At 43.9% G+C, this 20,785-nt stretch overlaps 2 protein-coding genes across 7 annotated transcripts in view; one reads left to right on the forward strand and one right to left on the reverse strand.

The window, feature by feature from the left end:
- The window catches only part of CYLD (ubiquitin carboxyl-terminal hydrolase CYLD), a 100,684-nt gene that overhangs the window by 57,027 nt on the left and 22,872 nt on the right, over nt 1-20,785 (reverse strand). The window lies entirely within an intron of this gene.
- Nucleotides 1-20,785, forward strand: part of LOC146203351 (uncharacterized) — a 205,774-nt gene that overhangs the window by 11,779 nt on the left and 173,210 nt on the right. For 2 of the 5 annotated variants that reach the window (XM_084588704.1, XM_084588705.1), the window contains 4 exons: nt 1,519-1,592; nt 4,341-4,405; nt 6,498-6,617; nt 7,494-8,038. In XM_084588704.1, coding sequence (XP_084444830.1) covers nt 1,567-1,592; nt 4,341-4,405; nt 6,498-6,617; nt 7,494-7,636 — 354 coding nt within the window. In that variant the 5' untranslated portion in view covers nt 1,519-1,566 and the 3' untranslated portion in view covers nt 7,637-8,038. Of the gene's footprint in view, nt 1-1,518; nt 1,593-4,340; nt 4,406-6,497; nt 6,618-7,493; nt 8,039-20,785 lie in introns of those variants that run through there. The other 3 variants (XR_014703851.1, XM_084588706.1, XR_014703852.1) reach the window with 3 other exon arrangements.

Consider the following 20,785-nt stretch of genomic DNA (forward strand, 5'->3'; position numbering starts at 1 on the left):
CTCTGCCATTCTCAGTGAACTACAGGAGAAATAAACAAGGAAGCTTGGACACCACAGCACCAGAGACAAATGACGATAAAGGCAAAACCATAACAGAACCACAAATAAAAGTTTAGGTAATGGAACTTTGACGAAGAAAAGTTAATTTCTTCACATTAAGGGTATTGTGCTTAAGATTTATTGATGCACTATGAAATTTGCATGCTCAAAATTAGGCTGAATATATTTCAGTCTCGTATGCAAAGATGGCACTGAAAAGTTTTTTGCTTGAACATTGTTGCGTACAACTTTTACTGCAAAGGTATTGTAAGTACATACTGCCCTGTCAGGGTACATAGTTCCCCATCACTACTACTGAAGTGCACCATTGTGTGCCATATATCCTCCCTGCCACACCATCAATTTACTATTGGCAATGAATATACAGAATGCTGCAGGCAAGAATAACAAAACACTCGAAAGAATTCTCACATAATTGTCCTAAGTTATGCCAGCAATGACTAAAGTAAAGTGCCTAATGCTTATACAGTGTACATAAATTTATCTTCACATGTGCATTTGAAATGTGTACCATAGTGATAGCTCCTTTAACAAGTTATTTTTTTTAATGAAATAGCTGAACTGGCAATAAAAACAATTTTGTTAAAAAGAAATACTTTAATTACTTCAACAGCTAAAGGGCTGAACAGAGCAGGAAAGCAAAACTGCAATTTAAAAGGCTAAGACTGTCACCCTGAAACTACTACTTACAAGCAGAGATTAATATGGTGGCAAAGTAACCAGCTATTTAGGACATCATTATCGCTTGAATTCATGGTGCATGCTTATAACTTTTTTGTTCACTTCTTTTTCTGCCAGCGCATAGTTTACTGTAGTCGGGCATCGGATGTTACATGCATTCTCACATCACACTACGAGATACAGGCAGAAAGTCGGCGCCTTTTTTTATAGGGGCGCTGAGAACAAGTGAAAATTGTCCTATATTGATAGATTACCGCAATCTAATGACAATCATACTATTTACATGAAAAACAGCCTTTAAAAGCTAGAAAAAGCAAAAATTCAGATGTCACCTCAACCGGCTGTTTTTCAAAGGCAACTGTGGTGTGCCTAGAAAAAACTTATGTGCAGAAATAACTCAGACTAGGCTACATCATCTTTAAATTTAAATAGTGACCACGGAGCCCTTTTCGGCTCCATGAGTTTGAATCAGTGGTGGAAAATTTTTCAAGTTCAATTTTCTCAAAGATAAACGCCCCTTTTGCTGCCGAACAGACATTAACGTGCCCAGAAAGTCTCAAAGAATGGATTTTTTTCAAAGAACAAATGTTGGACAAAGCTAGCCTCATTGTTTCTTAAATGCTTCCTTTATCTGGTCAGTTGGCAACAATTACATGATGCAGGCATATCAAGCTAACTTTTGCGCTCCTTCCCCTTCCCTCAGTACAACAAAGAATTTCATTCTATATATGCAAGTGCTTTCCTAAATTACTTTACTGTTTCTCTTTTGCAAAACAGTGTACAATATAACCTCCAGAATGGCACGTCCCACAAGAAGCACCTAAAATGATTACTTTGATCACCCTCAATCCGTGAGTACAAAGTCTCTTTTGCATATTAAAAAAAAAAAAAAAAAAAAAAAACTGCCATGGCCAATGGATAAAAAAAGAACTTTCATTATGGCTGGTAAATGTCACTTTGGGATTTTCAACTGAAATATTTTACTTACACAATGTCTGCAAAAATGAACACACACTACAATGTCTTTTTTTTTTTTTCAAAGCCATAATTACTGCTATATACTCAGCATCTGCAATTATAAATTTTCATCTTTAGGCACAGACAGTACGGGCCCCCCTAATTTTGACTTCTGCTTACATGCACAATCAGTAAAAAATTTCCTGTGTTACTGGGTGCATTTTTTTTATCCTGTCATGCTAACCGATCATGGCCAACTGTCAACAAAACATACCAAATGGGTGTTCCCACACTTTAATTAAAGTACACCATGAGTTCATGTGCACACTCTTTGCACAAGAACTAAATAATAGTGATAAAATGAGTTGGTCCAATGTTTAGGGAAATTTTGCAAGATAGAGTATATCTGTGAAGGAGTAATCACTCATTAGCATCCACTAACATAAGCTATACGTTACAAAGGAAAGCTATATACAGCTTTCACATGAACTTCATAGTTAAAGAGAACTTTATCCTAGTCTGGAGTTCAAACCTGAGACCACCACCTGTCCAGGTCAGTCACTCTACTAACTGAACTAACCAGGATGGTTAGCAGATCAGGTGGTAGGGCAAGAGCAAATTGATCAACAACTCAAGGTACAATGTCTAGAGGAATCTCCCAAAAGAGGTTTAGATTTGTAATAAGGGAGTAATTACTCATTAGTATCAGCGCACAACATTCTGTTATTTATGTACTGAAAGCCATGTTGTTAGAACCTGTTTAAACAGAATGGAATCACATCTGGTCAGATGCCTTTAAAATTACATGACTGCTTAATAGCCCCTAGAAACCTGCTGACTAAGCCAAGACTGTGTGAACAAATTTGAGTTTGGAGTTCAGGGAAATTGTAATGTTATATCCTCATGGAACTCTCTCTACATAAGCAAATGGCAAGCTGTTTGTGGTTCAAGTACGAGGGATGTCCAAAAAGAAATGCCCCTCATTTTTTTTCTCAAACATCATTTAATCAAAATTCATGAAATTCATAAATAATACAGCTGCACATCTGCTGAACATATGGTGCTTCTCAATGCAATCTCCAGTAACTTCTATGACTGCACCTGCAATGTACAAAGGTATGCATGCCTTCTTTTTACCAGCTTTCTTCCTGAGCAGGAAAACAAAAGTAATGAAGGCTAACAACTCGACTGTACCATCCCATCTTCCTCACCACCTTGACTCGGCACTGTCTTATTTCCATCTTTGTGCTTTGCAGACAAGGTTTCAGAACAATAAGAGTGTCATTCGCACTGTGCTGACAGAGCTACACCACAAGGAAAAATGTGAACAAACAAGACGCGCCCTTGTTTACCAGTGGTGCAAATCCACATACCACTTCACAGAGATTACAGTGAAAATAATTAGAGGCCCTGCCATTTTATAAATTTTGATCAAACAGTGTTCAAGAAAAAAATCAGAGGCATTATTTTTTGGGCATGCCTCATATACTGAATCATAATAAAAATCCTGAGAAATCAGACATCGACTCCCCATTCCATTTTTGGTGGCCATTTAGAGTTTTATACATACCAGTCAATCACAGTGCTAGATTAATGAATATGATGATGAACATATTTATTAAAGTTAGAGGGAGGGAAAAGGAGGGCGGTGCCCATAGTCCATGAATCCATTGGCGTAAGCTGCTGTCCTTGCTCATTCGATCAGCAGACGCTGACATTCTTCTCGTCTAAGTTAGACAGCGCTGCCTCCCACTCCTCCTGCGTTGGCTGAGTTATGATATCAGTGACTTGATTTTCTGGCAAGCCCATGCCATTTGGTACAGGTTGGCCCTCTCCTCACAAAATCTGCATTTTGACTCCATGCAATCAAGGCTTATTTTGTGGAGTACAGAAGGGTTGACTAAAGTCTGAGTCTACAAGACAGATATTGTGCCTCCCAAAAACAACTCAACGAAACAAAAAGACATAAAAGTAGGTATTCGCAAAATAAAAAGGCGGTGATGAAGTCGCTTTGGGTCTATTCTTCAGGTGAAACTTGATGAGAGTTCCTCTAATTTTTTTTTTAATTATTTTATTCCATTGCAAAGCTTTGGAATAATTTACAGGCACTATCTTTTACGAGATGGCGAGAAAAAATAGCATATGTCCACAGCTTCTACAAAAGCTGGCGAGATTTGTCGCACAGTGAGGCATACTAGTAGCCGGACGCCACCAATGGGTGTGCAGTCGCCATGTGGGGTCTCGCCACTACTGCCACTGCACGTGGGCAGCAGGTGCCTGGTTTGTTCTCTCCGCTATGCTTCAAGTATGGTAGGACTCTACGACCAAACTACTTCAACATCATTCTCCAGACAGTCACAATGAACAAAGAATTACAAGCACGCTTTATGTGTGCAAGAGGACATGAGAAAGGAAAAAGCGCAGCCGACACGAGTGTGGACATATAAGCCATTGCACCTAGCGGCCACTGCATATATGTATAATAAAAATCTCCATATAACCATCGATTAAATCTTTTTCCACCACTTTGGATGTGTGAAATTAAGTGAGGGCATGGCATTACCATAACCCCTGAATGCGTGTTTTTGCACCTGGCTGGCTTGGGCAAGTTTCAGGTGGAAACTTTTCACTTTCATTTTCAGGTGGAAACAGCATGCACCAACAGAACAGAAGCGAAAGCAGACAGTAGCAGCAGAATTGACAATAGGTGATAAGCCCAGTACCAGCTACACTGCCTACCATTGCTTTTACAAAGTCGCTGGCTTTTGCTCATTCACCTCCCTCAAAAACTTGACATAATAGCACTTGCCTCGATAGTCCGGCTTTGCGGATTCAAGTGAGCATTGATTGAGCATGCTAATATAATATCAAAAGCAAATTTAGCCTTGCCAAACCCAATTTTTACACCGGAAATTCGGCTCGCTACCTTATTTAGGACGTGAGGTGCAAAGTGTCTTTGGGTAAATATCATGAAAAAAGCAACTGGTATGGGTATGTGATCACTTCTGCCTCACCCTGCCAACATGTTTTTTTCTTTCCCGCATGAACAATGTTATGCTGTTAAACATTAAGCAAACCTCTTAACCATGCAACACATGGCACAGTAAGCTTCACTGGTTGCTACGGGTGACATGAAATATGCTGGCACTTTATTCCGCCCGATTACCCCTACATGTCACGAACTGTTGGATCATTCGTGCTTGCTGTATGAAATGGCTACTTTGGTGTGGCACGGTGCAGTGTGGTGTGGTACGGTGTGGTGTGTGGTGTGGTAAAGGGTGTGGTACGGTGTGATGTATGGTTTGGTATGCAGTATTTAACGTCCTGAAGCAACATCAGCTGTGTGGACACTATTGCACTGGCACTTTCGACCACCTGAGGCTCTTTAAAATGTATTGACATCACACAGTGTATCAACATCTCACAAACTACAGCACCAAGACAACACCTGCCCATGATCCTACCAATGATGTCAGATGCTGCTCTAAAGTTCCAGAAATGTCACGAAGCACAAAAATTCATACTGTCGATTGCAGAGGCCTAATAGTGTTCTCAAAAGGAAGTCATTGTGTCTCTTTTCTGTCCAGCCTTTTTTTTTTTTTTTGTGCGTGTGTGGTTTAATACTGGGGGAGAAGTGGTGCCAGAAGTTTTACATTCTGAAATTACACATGGGCTGTGAAGGATACCGTTGTGAAGAAACTTCCAGATAAGGTTTCACCATCTGAGTTTCCTTAATGTGCACTGACACTGCACGGGGAAGGATGCATTTGCGTGCTCCTTCCATCAAACTGAGGTTGCCTTGATTAAGGTTTGATCCCTCAGCCTTGGGCTGAGTAGCCAAATGGCAAAGATGCCAAGCTGCCGCAGGGGCTACTCTTTGCAGGCTTGTTGTGGCCTCAGAAGCAATGGTAGTCTTTAAGTGTCTATAACAGCAAGGACGGAGATTATACAATAAAAGGTTAGCCTACACACCAATTGTATTTCTGATGGCGTGAACAAGTGCTCGAAATCAAAACTGCTTACAAGTGTCAGACGAAAATCAACTAATATGCAGTTGCTAACTTTTTTTTTACCTAACAATTGTGACAAAAGCTGCAGGAAACATTATGCAGATAATATTACCTGTAGTGCAGTAGTTAGTAATTAGAAAAGTTTGAACTGCATATTTTAAAAGTACCTTATTACAAGTTTTTCGTTTTTTCGATATGTTGTCTAATTTTTAGTGTAGAAGTTAAATGAAAATGAAGGTCAGTAACTTCACAGTGATGCTTATAGACACATTCAGCTCCGGCACCATTTGCAGCACTTTTTAAAGACAAGCATATTTTATGCATTAGGTGTTGTATTCCTAAATATTGCTTAAAAAGTGATCTTTTTTCCCCCAACCCTTTGTTCAGTCTGCTTCTTAGGCATTAGTAATGACCAGGTTATGGTTAATACCAGAGTAAAACACTTCAGGCACTCTATCCAAAGTGGCAGTTCCTGCATTGGCTTGGCAATTTAATGGCAAGGCTTTTGACTGCTATCAGAAGCGTGACATTTGGGTACGCACAGCCGATGCTTCTTGTCGCATCGCTGCTGAGCTAAACGAGACATTATCGACTTGAGGTGTCGATAATTCATAGCGCATGCAGTGTACATGTGCTATTAGGAACCTTTAGAAACAAGTAACTAGAATCAACTGTTGTTGTTTCTCTTGAAAGCAGTTAGCACATGCACGTAATGGGCTCATCATATTGCAGCAATGTGGAAGATGTGACCACTCTCGTAGGGTAACCATCTAAATTTCTTCTCTGCAGCTATAGAAATATCTTTCCCTGTAAAGAAGAAAGGGGAAATCTCAACCACCAACTCAAGCAGCAGTGGGCACGATCAGGGGCGGCATGCACTTCAAGTGCGCACCAATGCCAAGGAGCGCAGTAAGTAGGTCTCGTCACTTTTCTCAGAACCTGCCACGAGAGAGAGCTCAGTGGCTTGTGCTCATGGCATGTAGGGCTCTTGCAGAAGCTTTCGTAGCAGAAGAAACTGAAATTTTGTAGTAAAATTTTGCTTCTTGCAGAACTTAAAAAGGGGGCTGTCACAAAATTTTGGCTTTTGGAGCCAGAAAGTTTAGGTTTTCATATGATTACAGTAGAAAAAAAGATATCATAAACTTTAAATGCAAATTTCATCATTATAGTGCTCTTGAAAAAAATCCTGTATTCAAAGTGAGGAATAATTAGACATATTAAAAAAAAATCTACAAAACATGCAAGAATGATATCCCTGAAACTAGGCCCCCCTGTAATATTTGCAATCTTTCTTTAACAGTTCCAAAGGGGCACGAAGTGGTGCCTTTTTGGTAAAACACAACAAGACAGCCTGTAAAATGAATAAGAAGCAACAGCTCAGCAGCCACAATGTCAGCAGCAACCAGCCCTTACAGATTCCCTTAAAATGCTTGGAGAGCGGTGATGGCAGAAGAATTATGCCCAAATACTGCTTTCTCACTGAGACATAGATCACTAAATGCACATTTACTGACTCCGCCGCATTCAATTGTGATGAAGTCACAAATGTTGCTGTATTTGGATTGAACGATTAACAGCAGGTTGATTCCAGCAGAAATACTTCCTTCCCAGCACATTACCAATGTTTAGCTACATGAAAACAGAAAGAAAAAATTTAGCTAGCAGTTTAACTTTGGTTAACCCTGGAGGGAAGTAAAACTTCATGTACATGGCTACGCTCATTGTGCACTTCTCCAAACGTAAAACCCGTTCTTCATTGGTCTCTTCGGCTCGCCACCTTTTCAGGGCCTAGTTCCGACATGCCTTCTTCGCGTTCCGACGTGCTCATCCTCCTCCATCTCGTGCTGTGTTGTAACCAAGGAGGGTATAAAAAACTGCTGGAGTGGAAGAAGCACCCGTCGAGTGAAGCCTCCACGACGCCATCATGAGGGGGGCAAAAAAGCGAGCCAGTTGCCGCTGAACGCGCCCACTGAGCGCACGGAGAAGTGGAGGTTGTTCAAGTGCGCGGCATGTAACAGGATCAACACAAACACTGTTGGTCCATGCGTGGCTTACGGTTGTACAAACCATATGAAAACAACACCAGGGCCCCGATTCTGAGTTTGCGCCGTTATCGAAGTGTCACTATCTCACGTGACGTGGAAATGCCGGAACATGATGTTGCCATCTCTTCCAGTTCCGGCGTTTCGACCAATCAGATGACTCGAGATCACGTGAGATAGAGATAATAATGCAAACTCGAAATACGGGCCTTGAGTCACATTTCGCAAACTGCATTCATTAAAGCTCACTCCGAACTGGATGTGCTCCTTGCATCGCGGCGCATACGTGCAAGCATATAGTGGCTGTTTCTTTTCTGCAAGGTTTCCAAAGGATCCTGAGGCGCAAACACTTTGAGAATGAGCTGTTCATTGTGAGGGCTGGCAAGCAAAACGCGAAAACCGCTTGCCTTCAGTTCATTTTGCTCCAGAATTGTGTGACTGGACTGGACAAACAGCACAGTTGCACATAAGCCCTGTGCCAGTTCTGTTATTCCTGGAGTGGTTACAAGCGCCACTAAGCGTAATATAGGCTTAGCATAGTTTTTTCTCTTGATTAATGTGATGGCTGATGAATTTGCGCACAATTATTACAGGAAACGTACACAGATTGTTTGGTCGAAAAGCCTGTACCCCAACACTGAGAAAAACATGGCGAAATAACAGCGCAGAAACAAATGAGGACAAAGAAGCACGCAAACACACAGGACGGGTGGTGTTTGCATGTTTTTTTTTGTCCTTGTTCGTTTCACGCTGTTATTTCGCCATTTAGCTATGAACCAACTATCCCAAGCCAATGTCTTGATTGAGAAAAATGTGGGAAATATTATAGAAGCCTTGTGTGGGGCTTGTGAGGCAGTGGCGTCGTATGCCCTGCACAGGAATGGCGTGTTCAGTCAGATAGTGTTGATGAAATTTGATTATGGGTTGATTAGGGAGCATTAAGTGGAGAAAGTTGAATTAACGTTTCAATAAGTTATATAAATGGTAATTTAGTGAGTATAAGGGGCGATTAGAATGTATTACGTTTATTTAAGTGCAAGAATGTTAGGTTAGGATGGATTAATTTGGATTAGAGTGGTTAAGCTAGATGTTTACGTGCATTAATGATGACTACTTTGGGTTAACTTGATTATAGCAGATTACATTTGATTAAAGATGATTATGTAGGGTTAAAAAAGATTAGGTTGGATTAAAGGTGACTAATTTGGGTTATGCTGGATTAAGTTAGATTAATGGAGAATTTATTTCACATTCATAGCACATAAGTACAGCGTTTTATTTTGGATTCTATGCGTCGAGACCACTTCGATATATTAACATTGTAGCATAAAGTTCAATTTTAATCACAATTACTAATCATCACAACATAAGACCTTAGTTTAGTGGAATGACATTAGTTTAGTTCAACCGTACTCGATATAAGCGTCACTACGATATATGACTTGAAAGTATAGTGCACATTTCAATATTTAATCACAATTAACTAATTAGCACTGACTAATTATGATGTGCAGTTAGCCCACTGCAATTATAGCCGACATAAGCTATCCAACGATATACGAATTGTAGCTGTAGAAAGAATTTTATTTTTATCCACAATCAGCTAATTAGTTGTAATGACTTAGTACCTAGAATTAGCCCAGTGCAATTATACTAGACATAAGCTATCTAACGACATGTGACTCGATGATGTCACATAATGTCGTAATTAACTGCTATTAAGCGGTTAATTCACTGTTTATTTAAGATGCAATTAATCACTGGACTTAAGCTACGCATCTATGCAGTACTAGCTTTGCTACTGCTTGACTCAAAGGTTTGATATTGAGGTTGAGCTGCGACGTTTGTACTGACTAGAGCTAAAAACGCCTCCTTACTCGGATATCGTCGAGATGTTTAGATATACAGGTGGGTCAAATCGATTCAAAGACGTCCAGTATGGCTCACCTGATAGCCCACAGCATTGCATCAGAACTTAAATTCATTTAAACACTTGAAACACACTGGAAACGCCGGCGAACAGCGCTCCCAAGCGCTTCGCAGGCCGCTTCTTGGCCCCCTCAAGATGGCGGCCGCAGGCTTCACCCTAGCTGTTTTTATTTTGTAAGCAATACTACGGCAGGTTTCAACCCGTCGCGTAAACCCGGTCGGTAGCCACGTTTGACCTTTAGAGAGACCGCAGATGGATCATGGGGCCCCTCTTCAAGCCGTCGGGTAAACCCGGTTGGTAGCCACGCCGCGCCGTAGATGGCGCGTCGTTACCATACCAACTAAAATCCCTTGATAAAACGAAAGTAGCGACTTTCTGTGAACTTTGCCGTCGCTCCGCGCCCCCTCTCAGATCATCCTCTTTCAACTCTCCCATCGGCGCTCTTCTCAACGGTGATTGGCTCCGCGGGCCGCCGCCGGGAAAAGCGCGCGAAAAGTTCGCTCTTTTTGTGTTTTCATTTTTAGCCGGCGCCATTTTTTAGGCAGCCGCTGTTTGTAGGAGCGAGCTCCCTAGCATTTCGTTCTTGCACTTCGCGCTATTCGCGCTGTTTTAATGCAGCGCTATACCGAGCTGCTGCATATTTATTTGCACAAGCTGTCGTGAAAAAGGCTTCATTCTTTTCGCAATTCCGAGCGGAAAGAAGGCCACCATTCGAATAAAAAAGTGGTTCAACAACATCGGCCGCAAGCACTTCACCCCGACGAAGACTAGTCACCTCTGCTGCCTCTGCGACGTCATCATCATCATCATCATCATCAGCCTGATTATACCCACTGCAGGGCGAAGGCCTCTCCCATATTTCTCCACTTAACCCGGTTCTGTGCTAGCTGCATCCACTTGACCCCTGCGAACTTCTTAATCTCATCCGCCCACCTAACTTTCTGCCGCCCCCTGCTACGCTTTCCTTCCCTTGGAATCCAGTTTGTTACCCTCAGCGACCATCGGTTATCCTCTCTTCGCACTACATGTCCTGCCCATGTCCATTTCTTCTTCTTAATTTCTACTAGAATGTCGGTAACTTGAGTTATTTCTCTGACCCACTCTGCACGCTTTCTATCTCTTAATGTTACCCCTACCATTTTTCGTTCCATAGCCCTCTGGGTTGTCCTCAACTTAAGTAGAACTCTCTTGGTTAGCCTCCACGTTTCAGCCCCATAGGTGAGTACAGGCAAGATGCAACTGTTGTATACTTTCCTCTTGAGCGATACCGGTAAGCTGCTAGTCATAATCTGCGAGTGCTTGCCAAATGCGCTCCATCCCAATCGTATTCTTCTTGTTATTTCTTTTTCGTGATCCGGGTCTGCGGTTACTACCTGTCCTAAGTAGACATATTCGCCTACTACTTCCAGTATTTCGCTACCTAATGTAAACTGCTGTTCCTTCCCGAGGCTGTTGAACATTACCTTAGTCTTCTGCATATTGATTTTCAAGCCTACCTTTCTACTTTTCCTGTCTAGGTCATCAATCATTATTTGCAGTTCATCCCCCGAGTTGCTTAGCAAGGCAATGTCATCAGCAAATCGCAGATTACTGAGGTATTCTCCATCTACCCTTATCCCTAACTGCTCCCACTCTGCGACGTACTGTGCATTTGTTCCAAGCGACATGAAACTGCTTGCAAGCGCATCACAAAGCTGATAATCTCACTTAATTCACTGATCATTTTGCGCCGTTATGCGCGTTATTGTTTTGACTTCATCGTTCCGCTCAACGTGCAATATAATAGCGACAGCTGATGCATACAATGCGCATACAATAGCCGCTTTAATTTCTGAACTAAAGGTCTCGCTTTTCAGCGCTAACGCGTGCAATGAGGAAGATTGTTAATTCATTAATAGGTTTATGTCGCAGGAGCGTGTAGAGGGCTCTTTCGCAGAACTTGTCCACAGAGTGTATATATATCCGCACCTCAGAATTTTGTCTCTTTAGACCCTCGAAATTAGACCTCGTCCTGATCTGGCGAAAACTGATGTTCAACCTAATTTGAATATTTACTGGTTACGTCCAAATTTCGGTGAGCCTCCCTCAGAATGTAGCCCCAGAAACCCCTTAAATTTGACCACTTCAAAAGGTGGCAAAATTAATGACCAACCTCATTTGCGTAGTGCGAATTCAGGGATTACCTCCAAACCTAGGTGGGCCATTGCCAAAATTTAGCTCTCTGGACCCCCGAAGTTTGACCTCGTCCGATCTGACCAAAATTGGTCCAACCTAATTTGCGTATGGCGAATTGAGTGGTGGCCTCCAAACCTAGGTGGCCTATTCCCAAAATTTAGCTCTCTGGACCCCCGAAATTTGTCCTCGCCCCAATTTGACCAAAATTGGTGTCCGACCTATTTGAGTATGGGAAATTCAGTGGTAATCTACCAATCTAGGAGGGCCACCCCCGAAATGTGGCCCTCTGAATCCCCAAAATTTGTCCGAGTCTGACCGGAAATTGGTGTCTATAACCTAATTTGCGCATGGCCAACTCAGTCTTGACTTCAAAATTTAGGTGGGCCTCCTTAATTATTTGCCTAGTTAGCGGGCATCATGTCCATTTTCGTAGCGTAGAGTAGCCGTCGGCCTTGGACCCGAGAGGTCTAGTGTGTACAAAGAAAACAATGCTGTTTGGTCTTTAGTTGACATAGGAGTATTTTGTACGTGCGCACCCTGTCGCAGTTATCAACATAAGGCCTGTACTTCTTCCACATTTTGCCACTAAAAAGTTGAAAGCGTTGTGGGTCACGTTTTTTTAGTCTAGTCAAAGCAAAGGAAAAAAATATTGGTCATACTAAAATTAGAGTTGACACCAATGTGGATGAACTTCCGACAAGGTGAAGTATCGGTGGTCGACAGGGCCAAATTTTGGGGTACGGACGACGGGAAATCGGTGTCCTGATCTTGGCTCTCGGTTTCGGCTCGACGTCAAATCAAGGCTGCCGACAGCAGGAGCTAGATCCGTTTCATTCTTAACAGAAAAAAGTTGATATTCGATCGTTTTCAAGCACCCGCCAAATTTTTTAACTACGAAAACAACTAAGCAGCTGCATGTGCACTGCGCAGTACCAAACTCAGTCTAAACCTTATTGAAAAATTTTAGGATGACCATCAAAGCATTTGTTCCAGCCTCTTGATAGCAACCATCGCATTAATGAAACTCCGCTCGTTAACAACTGCATAAACTTTAGTTCCGCTAAAATTAGTTTGAGGTGAAGATACATTTAACTCAGCATCGGTATGCTGAGAATATTCAGGAATGTTCAAATATATAGTAAATATTATGCTTAATATGCTATGACTGGTTGAGACACACGGTAATGAAAAGTCAAAAGGAACGTGAGGTGTATGCAGCAAGCGGTTTTTGTTCATGCGGCAAGCGCTCGTAATTTGCACTTTCATTGCGCGTACGAGACGCTAATTTATGTGGCTCGCGGTACAGTCAAGTAAGTCGCATGTCTTATTCGTGTCTTTATTCGATAACAGAGCGTGGAAAAAACGCAAACTTAAGAGCGCGCGCGCGTGCCAGCCAATTTGCCGGACGGCGAAGGAGCGCTGCCCAAAAAAGCGTGCCGTGTGCAGCGCGCGCAGGCGGCGGGCGAGGATATTCGAGGAGGAAAGTGCCAGAGTGGAGGAGAGTGTCGCTACTTTCAAATTATCGAGGGACTTTAATACCAACAAGAGCGACCGCAGATGGGCCCCCTCTTCAAGCCGTCGAGTAAACCCGGTCGGTAGCCACGCCGCGCCGCAGCTACAGCTGCGCCACTGCCGAGTGGAGGCGCTGGCGTCGCTGAGGGGGAGGCGCTGCGCTCTCGCCAGATGTTTCGGAATGTGAAGAGGAGGTGGAAACTGAGTATAAAAAATGCGTGTTCACTCGCGATCTTTTTTATTATCTCTTCTGTCCGCACGAGGCAGCGAAGATGGCTCAGCTACTAAGCCCAGTAGCAGGCCTTTGCATTTATTTTCATTCTTCCTTCAGTCGCAACCAACCAATCGCTTTGCCCGACCATTCGACATGCTGTCTGATAAACAGAACGAGAAGCTACGTCGGCTCTGCTTACGTAACCTACCGGGTTTAACTAAAGCTAAACCCCAGTTGTTGTTTTTTTTTTTCGTTCGCAACGCCATCACCAAATTTTCTAGGGAGGGAGGGAAGGGGCGAAAGGAAGGAACAGAGTTGTTTGAAGCGTGCTTTCACACGAACGCCTACCAGGCAATTTCAGAAACCTTCATGAAGTTTGTACTTGATTACACACGGGGTGAATACAATTTCTATAATGCTGATGTAGTCCCATTGATTCAATGACGCGAGCACACACAAGTGAACGGGCAAAAACGAAACCATGCCGCGAGAGGGCACGCGGGCTGCGGCCTACAGAGTGTAGTCTGTCAGCGGGGCAGTTGTTTTAGACCTCCTCTTTTTGTTATCCGGCATGACCTAACAGGGGAAAATTGTACAGGGTAAACGCGGCCGCCATGAATACATGTTGGGGTGTTCGCGTACCGGCGCGCTCAGCTACAGGCCATTTCCGTGCTCGCTGCGTGAATCGTAGGGGCCCCCTTCAAATTCTACGTTAGTGTGTTCACTGCGTTCACGGCCAATTGTCAACTGCGTCGTGCCATGACACAATGACGCGATGCACGATGTTGTACTTTCGTTTTTCGCTCCGCGAGCGCAAGCACCCGCAGAGGCTCTCGCACTGACCGCCAACGAATTTCTTCCATGCAAGCCCTACCGCTATATTGCGATAGGGCTGCGCCACCCCGGCGGGGTTGTTCTATGTAACGTCCATATAACCCCGTCATTTTTTGGAATGTCTCGTTTTTAGCGCCATCAAAACGTAGCCATCACTTGCAACGATCCCTTGCTATCTACCGTTGACTATCAACATTTCATGCACTCATGGAAGGTTCGTTCATGTACACGACAGTATGAGGCAGCGCTAGCTATTATGCGATGCAGGATCACCCGCCTAAATCGTTACTTATAAGTAGATGCGTGTTCAGTAACACAAACCTTTGTGAGGCTTGCGATGAGATCGAAACGATTGAGCATTTCCTACTCGCTTACAGGATTCGCTTCAGAGGAAACCTTTCCTCTGTCGGTCGATCACGCTTCTTCTCCCCTTTGGTGCGAGCGCCAGAGGATTTGCGCTGCCTCAAATTTTCTCATACCCAACTGTATCACTGCTACTGACAGATTCCCTTGCTAATTGTAATGTGCACCTCGCCGTGGTGGTGCAGTGGTTAGTGCGCTCATCCCTGCCGCGGCGGCCGCTTTTCTACGAAGGCGAAAAGCGATGTACGATGTTAGTGCACGTTAAAGAACCCCAGGCGGTCTGAATTTCCGGAGCAACAACAGCAACACCAGCGAAATGAGAGAGAATGTGAGGAGCCAGCCCAGTCAGTGGTAACAGCCACTCCGACTGGGAGCCCAAGTGGAACTTGTGCATCAGAGCTGCCTGCAATGCCAGCACCAGTTGTCACAACCATTAAGGCCATTTATAACATGCAGGCCTAGCGAGTGGAGGACCACAATACAGCCGGACAAAAGCTCGCTTCAAACCGTTTCGCCAGCTGTTGCAGCCTGACTTGCTCCCACCATCTCCAGTGCTGAAGAAAACTGCGAGTACGAAGTCTGCCTTTGCGGCTTTGACATCTGTGGTTCCTACACCTGTCGTTTTGCTCCTGTGGCCTCTGCCCAGTTTCCAGGGAACTCGGCATCTCATTGCGGTCAGCCACGTCCACGACAATTTCCGAGGTACTGTCTGCATCTGCCTTTCCGCTGGCCCACGTATCCCTGCTTCATTCTACTTCATTCCAAGGAACTCGGCATCTCACTGGAGACACATCAGTTTCAAGGTCGCTAGACATCTCCCCTTCGCAGCCGGTTCGTGTGTCAGCTACAGCACTCGTGAAATCAGTCGACGCTGATGCCTTCACCTTCAGGGTCTGTGCGAAATTTGCCAGCACCTATGGATATGCCAAGCTGGCGGGGCTCTGTGAGTGAGCCAGACCCTCAAATACCCAACTGCCAGCCAGTTTAGAGTACGCACGTCGCAAAGATTTCCGCCATTAGAACAGTGCAATGCAGCGCCGGAGCCAGTACAGGAAGGGTCCAAGTGTCTGGACGGTCGTGCTTGCGATATGGATACCGCGCCTTCCTGCCATACCCCGAGGAGACGGCCACACCCGACGAAGCGAAGGAAATTGCACCTACGAAGGCTGTCACCGACCTGTGGCTGCATCCACAAGTTGCGGCACCGGCCCTTCTGGTAAAACCAGCCTCGCCTTCGGAGGAAGTGGCTGCCCTGGTTACTAACATAGTGAATCTCGTCATTACAAAGTCCACAGGGATTCTCAAAGAAAGCATTGGACCTCTGTACGTGGAGATATTTGCGGAGCAGTTGCGCAAGGGCTGGTTTGAGCATGTTGCCAAGTCTGGGCTCATAATCACTGAGAGAGGACAACCTCACATCTCCTCTACCCACTGAACGACACTGAGCGGAGTTCTCTCACTCAGAATGGCAATGGTATTACGGGTGACCAGAGCAGCTCTGCAAGCAACTCTACGGGAGAAGCTGAAAATGTCACGCACAGTGTTTGTGTGTTCGTGTCCTGTGTCACAAGCACTGACATCCGATTCCTGGACTACGAGAAGGATTGCAACCAGCTGCTTGACAACATGGCTACCTTCTACAATAAAAGGTCAGCAGCAAGGTCTGCAAGTGGGTGAGGGTGTACAGTACACCACCATGCACGCGGGACGCTGGTGGAGGACTGAAGATTGAGTGCTTTTCCGCTAACCAGGGCAACACTATAGGTTCCTTGCACCAGAAGTTCTGTTCGAGTAGGAGGAATGCTTACTGACCTACCACTGTAGGCAATCCAGTGCCAACTCGACGGAGTTACCGAGTACTCTTGCTTTTCAATAAATTTACGCGCCACGCAATAAACAGGCACACAAGGAAGCAGGAAAGCTTGAAATGTTCAACCAACTAGCCCCCACTGCTGCTTTGCTTACTCTGGCTGCGACGACTTTGCTCCTTCAGACTTCCGCGTTTTCATGAAACTTTGTTGTTGACAATCACACAATAATAAAACAGGCAAGGATTAGAGATGCTAGGCGTCATTTGATTGTCATAAAACAGCGATTTTATGAATAAGAACAGGCTGACGGAGGTACCAAGGTTTAAGACAAGGTTGTCCTCTATCATCACTACTGTTCATGCTTTATATGCTAAATGTGAAAAGAAGGCTACAAGAGAGTAATATGGGTTTTAACTCATAATCGGCTGTATAGATTAGGCAGAAAAGTCGTAGAGCAGCGCCTCCCAGGTTTAATGTATGTGGACGATATTGCACTGATAGCAGATAGCCAGGAAGACTTGCAAACTCTGGTTAATTCTTGTGGAGATAAAGGGGACACTTTAGGCTTCAGTTTTAGCGCAATCAAGTCAGGTCAGATGATTTTCAAAGGCTCAACCCATCAGGCGCTTAAAATAGAAGACGATGAAATGCCCAGAGCGGCTGAATATAATTATCTCGGGGTATGGAAAACGAAGGACTGAGAGGCATGAACGTGCATGAAACAGGGCATTGTGGAGATACGACAGGTGTGAAGTGCTGAGGAGTGCTTTGGAAACGATTTATGGTGTCAGGGCTTACAGTAACGCGGACTTGGGCCTAAAGTCAGAGGTACAGTCAAGATTGTAAATAAATCAGAGAGCTGTAGAACGACCGGATTAGCACTAGGTGACCATGGCAAAATCACAAACGAGGCGGTGCAGGATGATATGGGATGGGCATCTTTCGAAGCACAGGAAACTCAGAGTAAAACATTTATATGAGGAACGTCTGAGGAAAATGAACAATAACAGGTGGGCAACCAGAGTATTTAAATGCTTACACCTAAAAAAGAGTTGACTCACAATGGAGGAAAAGAACTAGGAAACTAACCAGTAAGTATGCAGGGCACAAGGACGGAGAAATAAAGAGCGTTAAGCAACAGGTGAAAAACACAGAAGGTAAAAATTGGATAAATTCTATGGAAAAGAAGCAGAGCATATAAATATATCGAAACTAGAAAAGGCGGATCAGGAAGGAATATTTCTTTGATAACTCAACAGGCAGTGCCCTACTTTTTGAAGCTAGATCTGGTTTCCTTAGAACACGCAGCTACAAAAAAGAAAATTGACCATGAAGATTGCATGTGCGCAATGTGTGGTAAATCTGTACAGAAACAAATGAACATCTTATACTCAAATGTGATCGTATCCAACCGAATGTCGATGCAGACAGAGCCATTCTCCCTGAGGCCCTAGGGCTTAAAGGTAACAGTAGTCAGGTTAATTAATATGTGATGGAAGTCAATAAAAAGCGATTGGAAGACTGGTGGCTGAAAAGCAGACAGGTGACATAAGGTTAGAAGCGTAGGAATAAAAAAAAAATAGAGGGTCTGTTAGATGTCTCTTAACAGAACGACGGCGAAAGCCTACGCTTCCTCTCCTATTCAAGCCGTTGTTTGACATACTGGTTGTTTCGTAGTCATGATGAGTTATGCCTAGTCATTGTAATCATTATCACTCATCGCTAAGAATTTTTACTCATTTCCAGTCACTTGCGGTCATTTCAAGTCGTCGTTTGACACGTTGGTCGTTTCGTAGTGACGATGAGTCATGCCTGGTCATTGTAGTCATTGCCACTCATGGTCATTTTTACTCATTTCCAATCAACTGCGGCCATTACAAGTCATAGTTTGGCATGTTGGTCATTACAAGTCATTTTAGTCATCATTAATTATCATTAATAGCCGTCAGCACTAGTAATTAACTCTATCGATGTCTACAACATTTATTCAGTACCCATCACTATCACTCGCTGTCATTCTTATTCTCCCTCCCATGTCCGCTATTTGCGAGTGACACATCAGCGCACAGATTTTCGCTTCATGAGCCTATACTGGCTTTCGCCTTAAAAATGTAATTTCTAACAAAAAATAAAGAAACATAAGGAAAAAAAAGACGAGCATGATAGCAACTGCCACCACGCTGTTTCAAAGGAGATGATGCAAAGTCCCGAGTCCTGGGCACAGGTGCGCTTATGCGCTTCCGTCCTTTCGGCTCTCCTTTTCCTACGTTCGTTTATTAGCGCACATTTCTTGAGGATCAGCTAGCCTATCAAAAAATTTTATTTCATCAATGCGCGAGGCAGCCCGTCAGGAAGTGCACCGCTTCCGGAGAGAACCGTCTCGGCTACTGAGCAATCCAGATGCTCTCATTGGCCGCGCCCAAGTGGCACGGGCAGGACGAAGCTATGGTGGCTAGAAGTGTTCTGAAGCACTGCGAAATATAACAGATAATTGTGATCCTGCTATCGGGGGGCGGCAGGTGCGTGGGAGCACAATTATCAATGCGCATGATACCGATTGGGTTAGGTCGCCCCTGCCTTCCGCAGTGCAGCAGTTTCTAAGACGACGTCGCGACCTGTTTTCTTCAGTCTTTTCTAGCGCGGCGGTGTGTTAGGAGTCGGGGGAGGACCAACGTTCATATGAGCAGGGTTGCCAGGATTAGCTGCTTTGCGTCAGACTGGGTACTTTTGGGACCTCTTGGCAACATTTCTGGCTACTACTTATGAAATCTAAGTATGGACAAAGAAAAAAAGACCGAGAACTGCACATCAAATGTTTACAGCGCAATGCAGAAATGTCATTTAAAAAAAAAAAACTATGCCACGAATGCCACATTCTATAGAGGAATTAGAATTGTTATGGATGTGCCTCGGGGAACACAATATTTCTCCTTTAGCAAGAATAAAGCACACTCTTCTCGTTACACAATGCTTTTCAACTCCGTTTGAGAAATGCCTCGCACGTTTCCGCGCTTTTGTCCAGGGGTCCTCACATATTATTTCTTCGTTCGGTTATGGTCGCTGTTCTATTATCATGTTGCTCAATCACAGTCGCTATTTTCCTGTAGCCTAAAAGAATTATAAATTTCCCGCAACACTGCTGTTTTTGATGACGCCTTTGTGGCGCATTGGCGCTATTTCTGGCTACTTTTGACACCTCGGCTGCACGTTGACCACTTTCCGGCTACTTTTGCCATCTTTGAGGCTCCTTTTTTTTTTTTAGTTTTGGACCTGGCAACTCTGACATGTTGTCAACGAAAAATGGCATAGCCAGCCCTGAATCGTCGGCGGGTTTCCTGAAGAAAGCAGAACACATGAAATGAACGAGTACTCGGGTAGCTCCTCTGAGGTGACGTAAGAATACGCGCTCTTCAAGGCTACGCTGGCACGTTTATACGGGGATTATTTGCACCTATCTGTGCCGCGTGGTCTCTCACACTATGTGGTAGCTTACGGCCTTTAGAGCAAGCTGACGGCATTAAATGGGACTGACCACTTCTTTTTTTTTCTTCTTCTTTTTTAATTATTCGCAACAAGTTCGAAACCTGCATGAAAACTGATTTTTTCATCCCTCTGACTACTTTGGGCAGAATTATTTAGGAGCGCAATGATTGTAAAGAGTTTTTCTCGAGTTAATGAAAGAAAATATAGTTCATGAAAGAAAAGATAACTCCAAAAAGACAGTTAGTAAGGTTAAGTTGAAACCATAAATACGAGACAACTGAAACGTACTATACGAAGCAGCTTACGTTCTGAACACTACGCAAAAATACACAGTGCAAGCCAGCGATACCTGCAGTGGATTCGTAGTAAACACAGCTTTTCTGTGAACGCGGGGAGAAGTGCATGTAAACAGCGCAACACAAAAAAGACCGCTTCCACTGCGAAGTGTTAAACTCCAGAGCACTTCCCGAGGATTCGTGCGTGCTTTGCTCAAATATGCCTGTCGGTATAGTATGCACACAGCAACACCTTCCAGGCTTTCATCGTGCGTGCGTGCGCGCGCTCTGGGTTCATGGCGCGTAAGTTAATTACGGGGCCCCATCACACGTCAAACACGGGCTGAAAAAAATTACTGTTGTACAGACGGATCACTACTTTTTTTCAAGGTGTTACAGTTCGCTTACCATCCTTCCTTCCTTTAGGAACCAGACAAT

The sequence above is a fragment of the Amblyomma maculatum genome, chromosome 1 (assembly GCF_055883805.1).
Source record: "Amblyomma maculatum isolate TAMU_Amacu chromosome 1, ASM5588380v1, whole genome shotgun sequence".
Lineage (NCBI taxonomy): Eukaryota > Metazoa > Arthropoda > Arachnida > Ixodida > Ixodidae > Amblyomma > Amblyomma maculatum.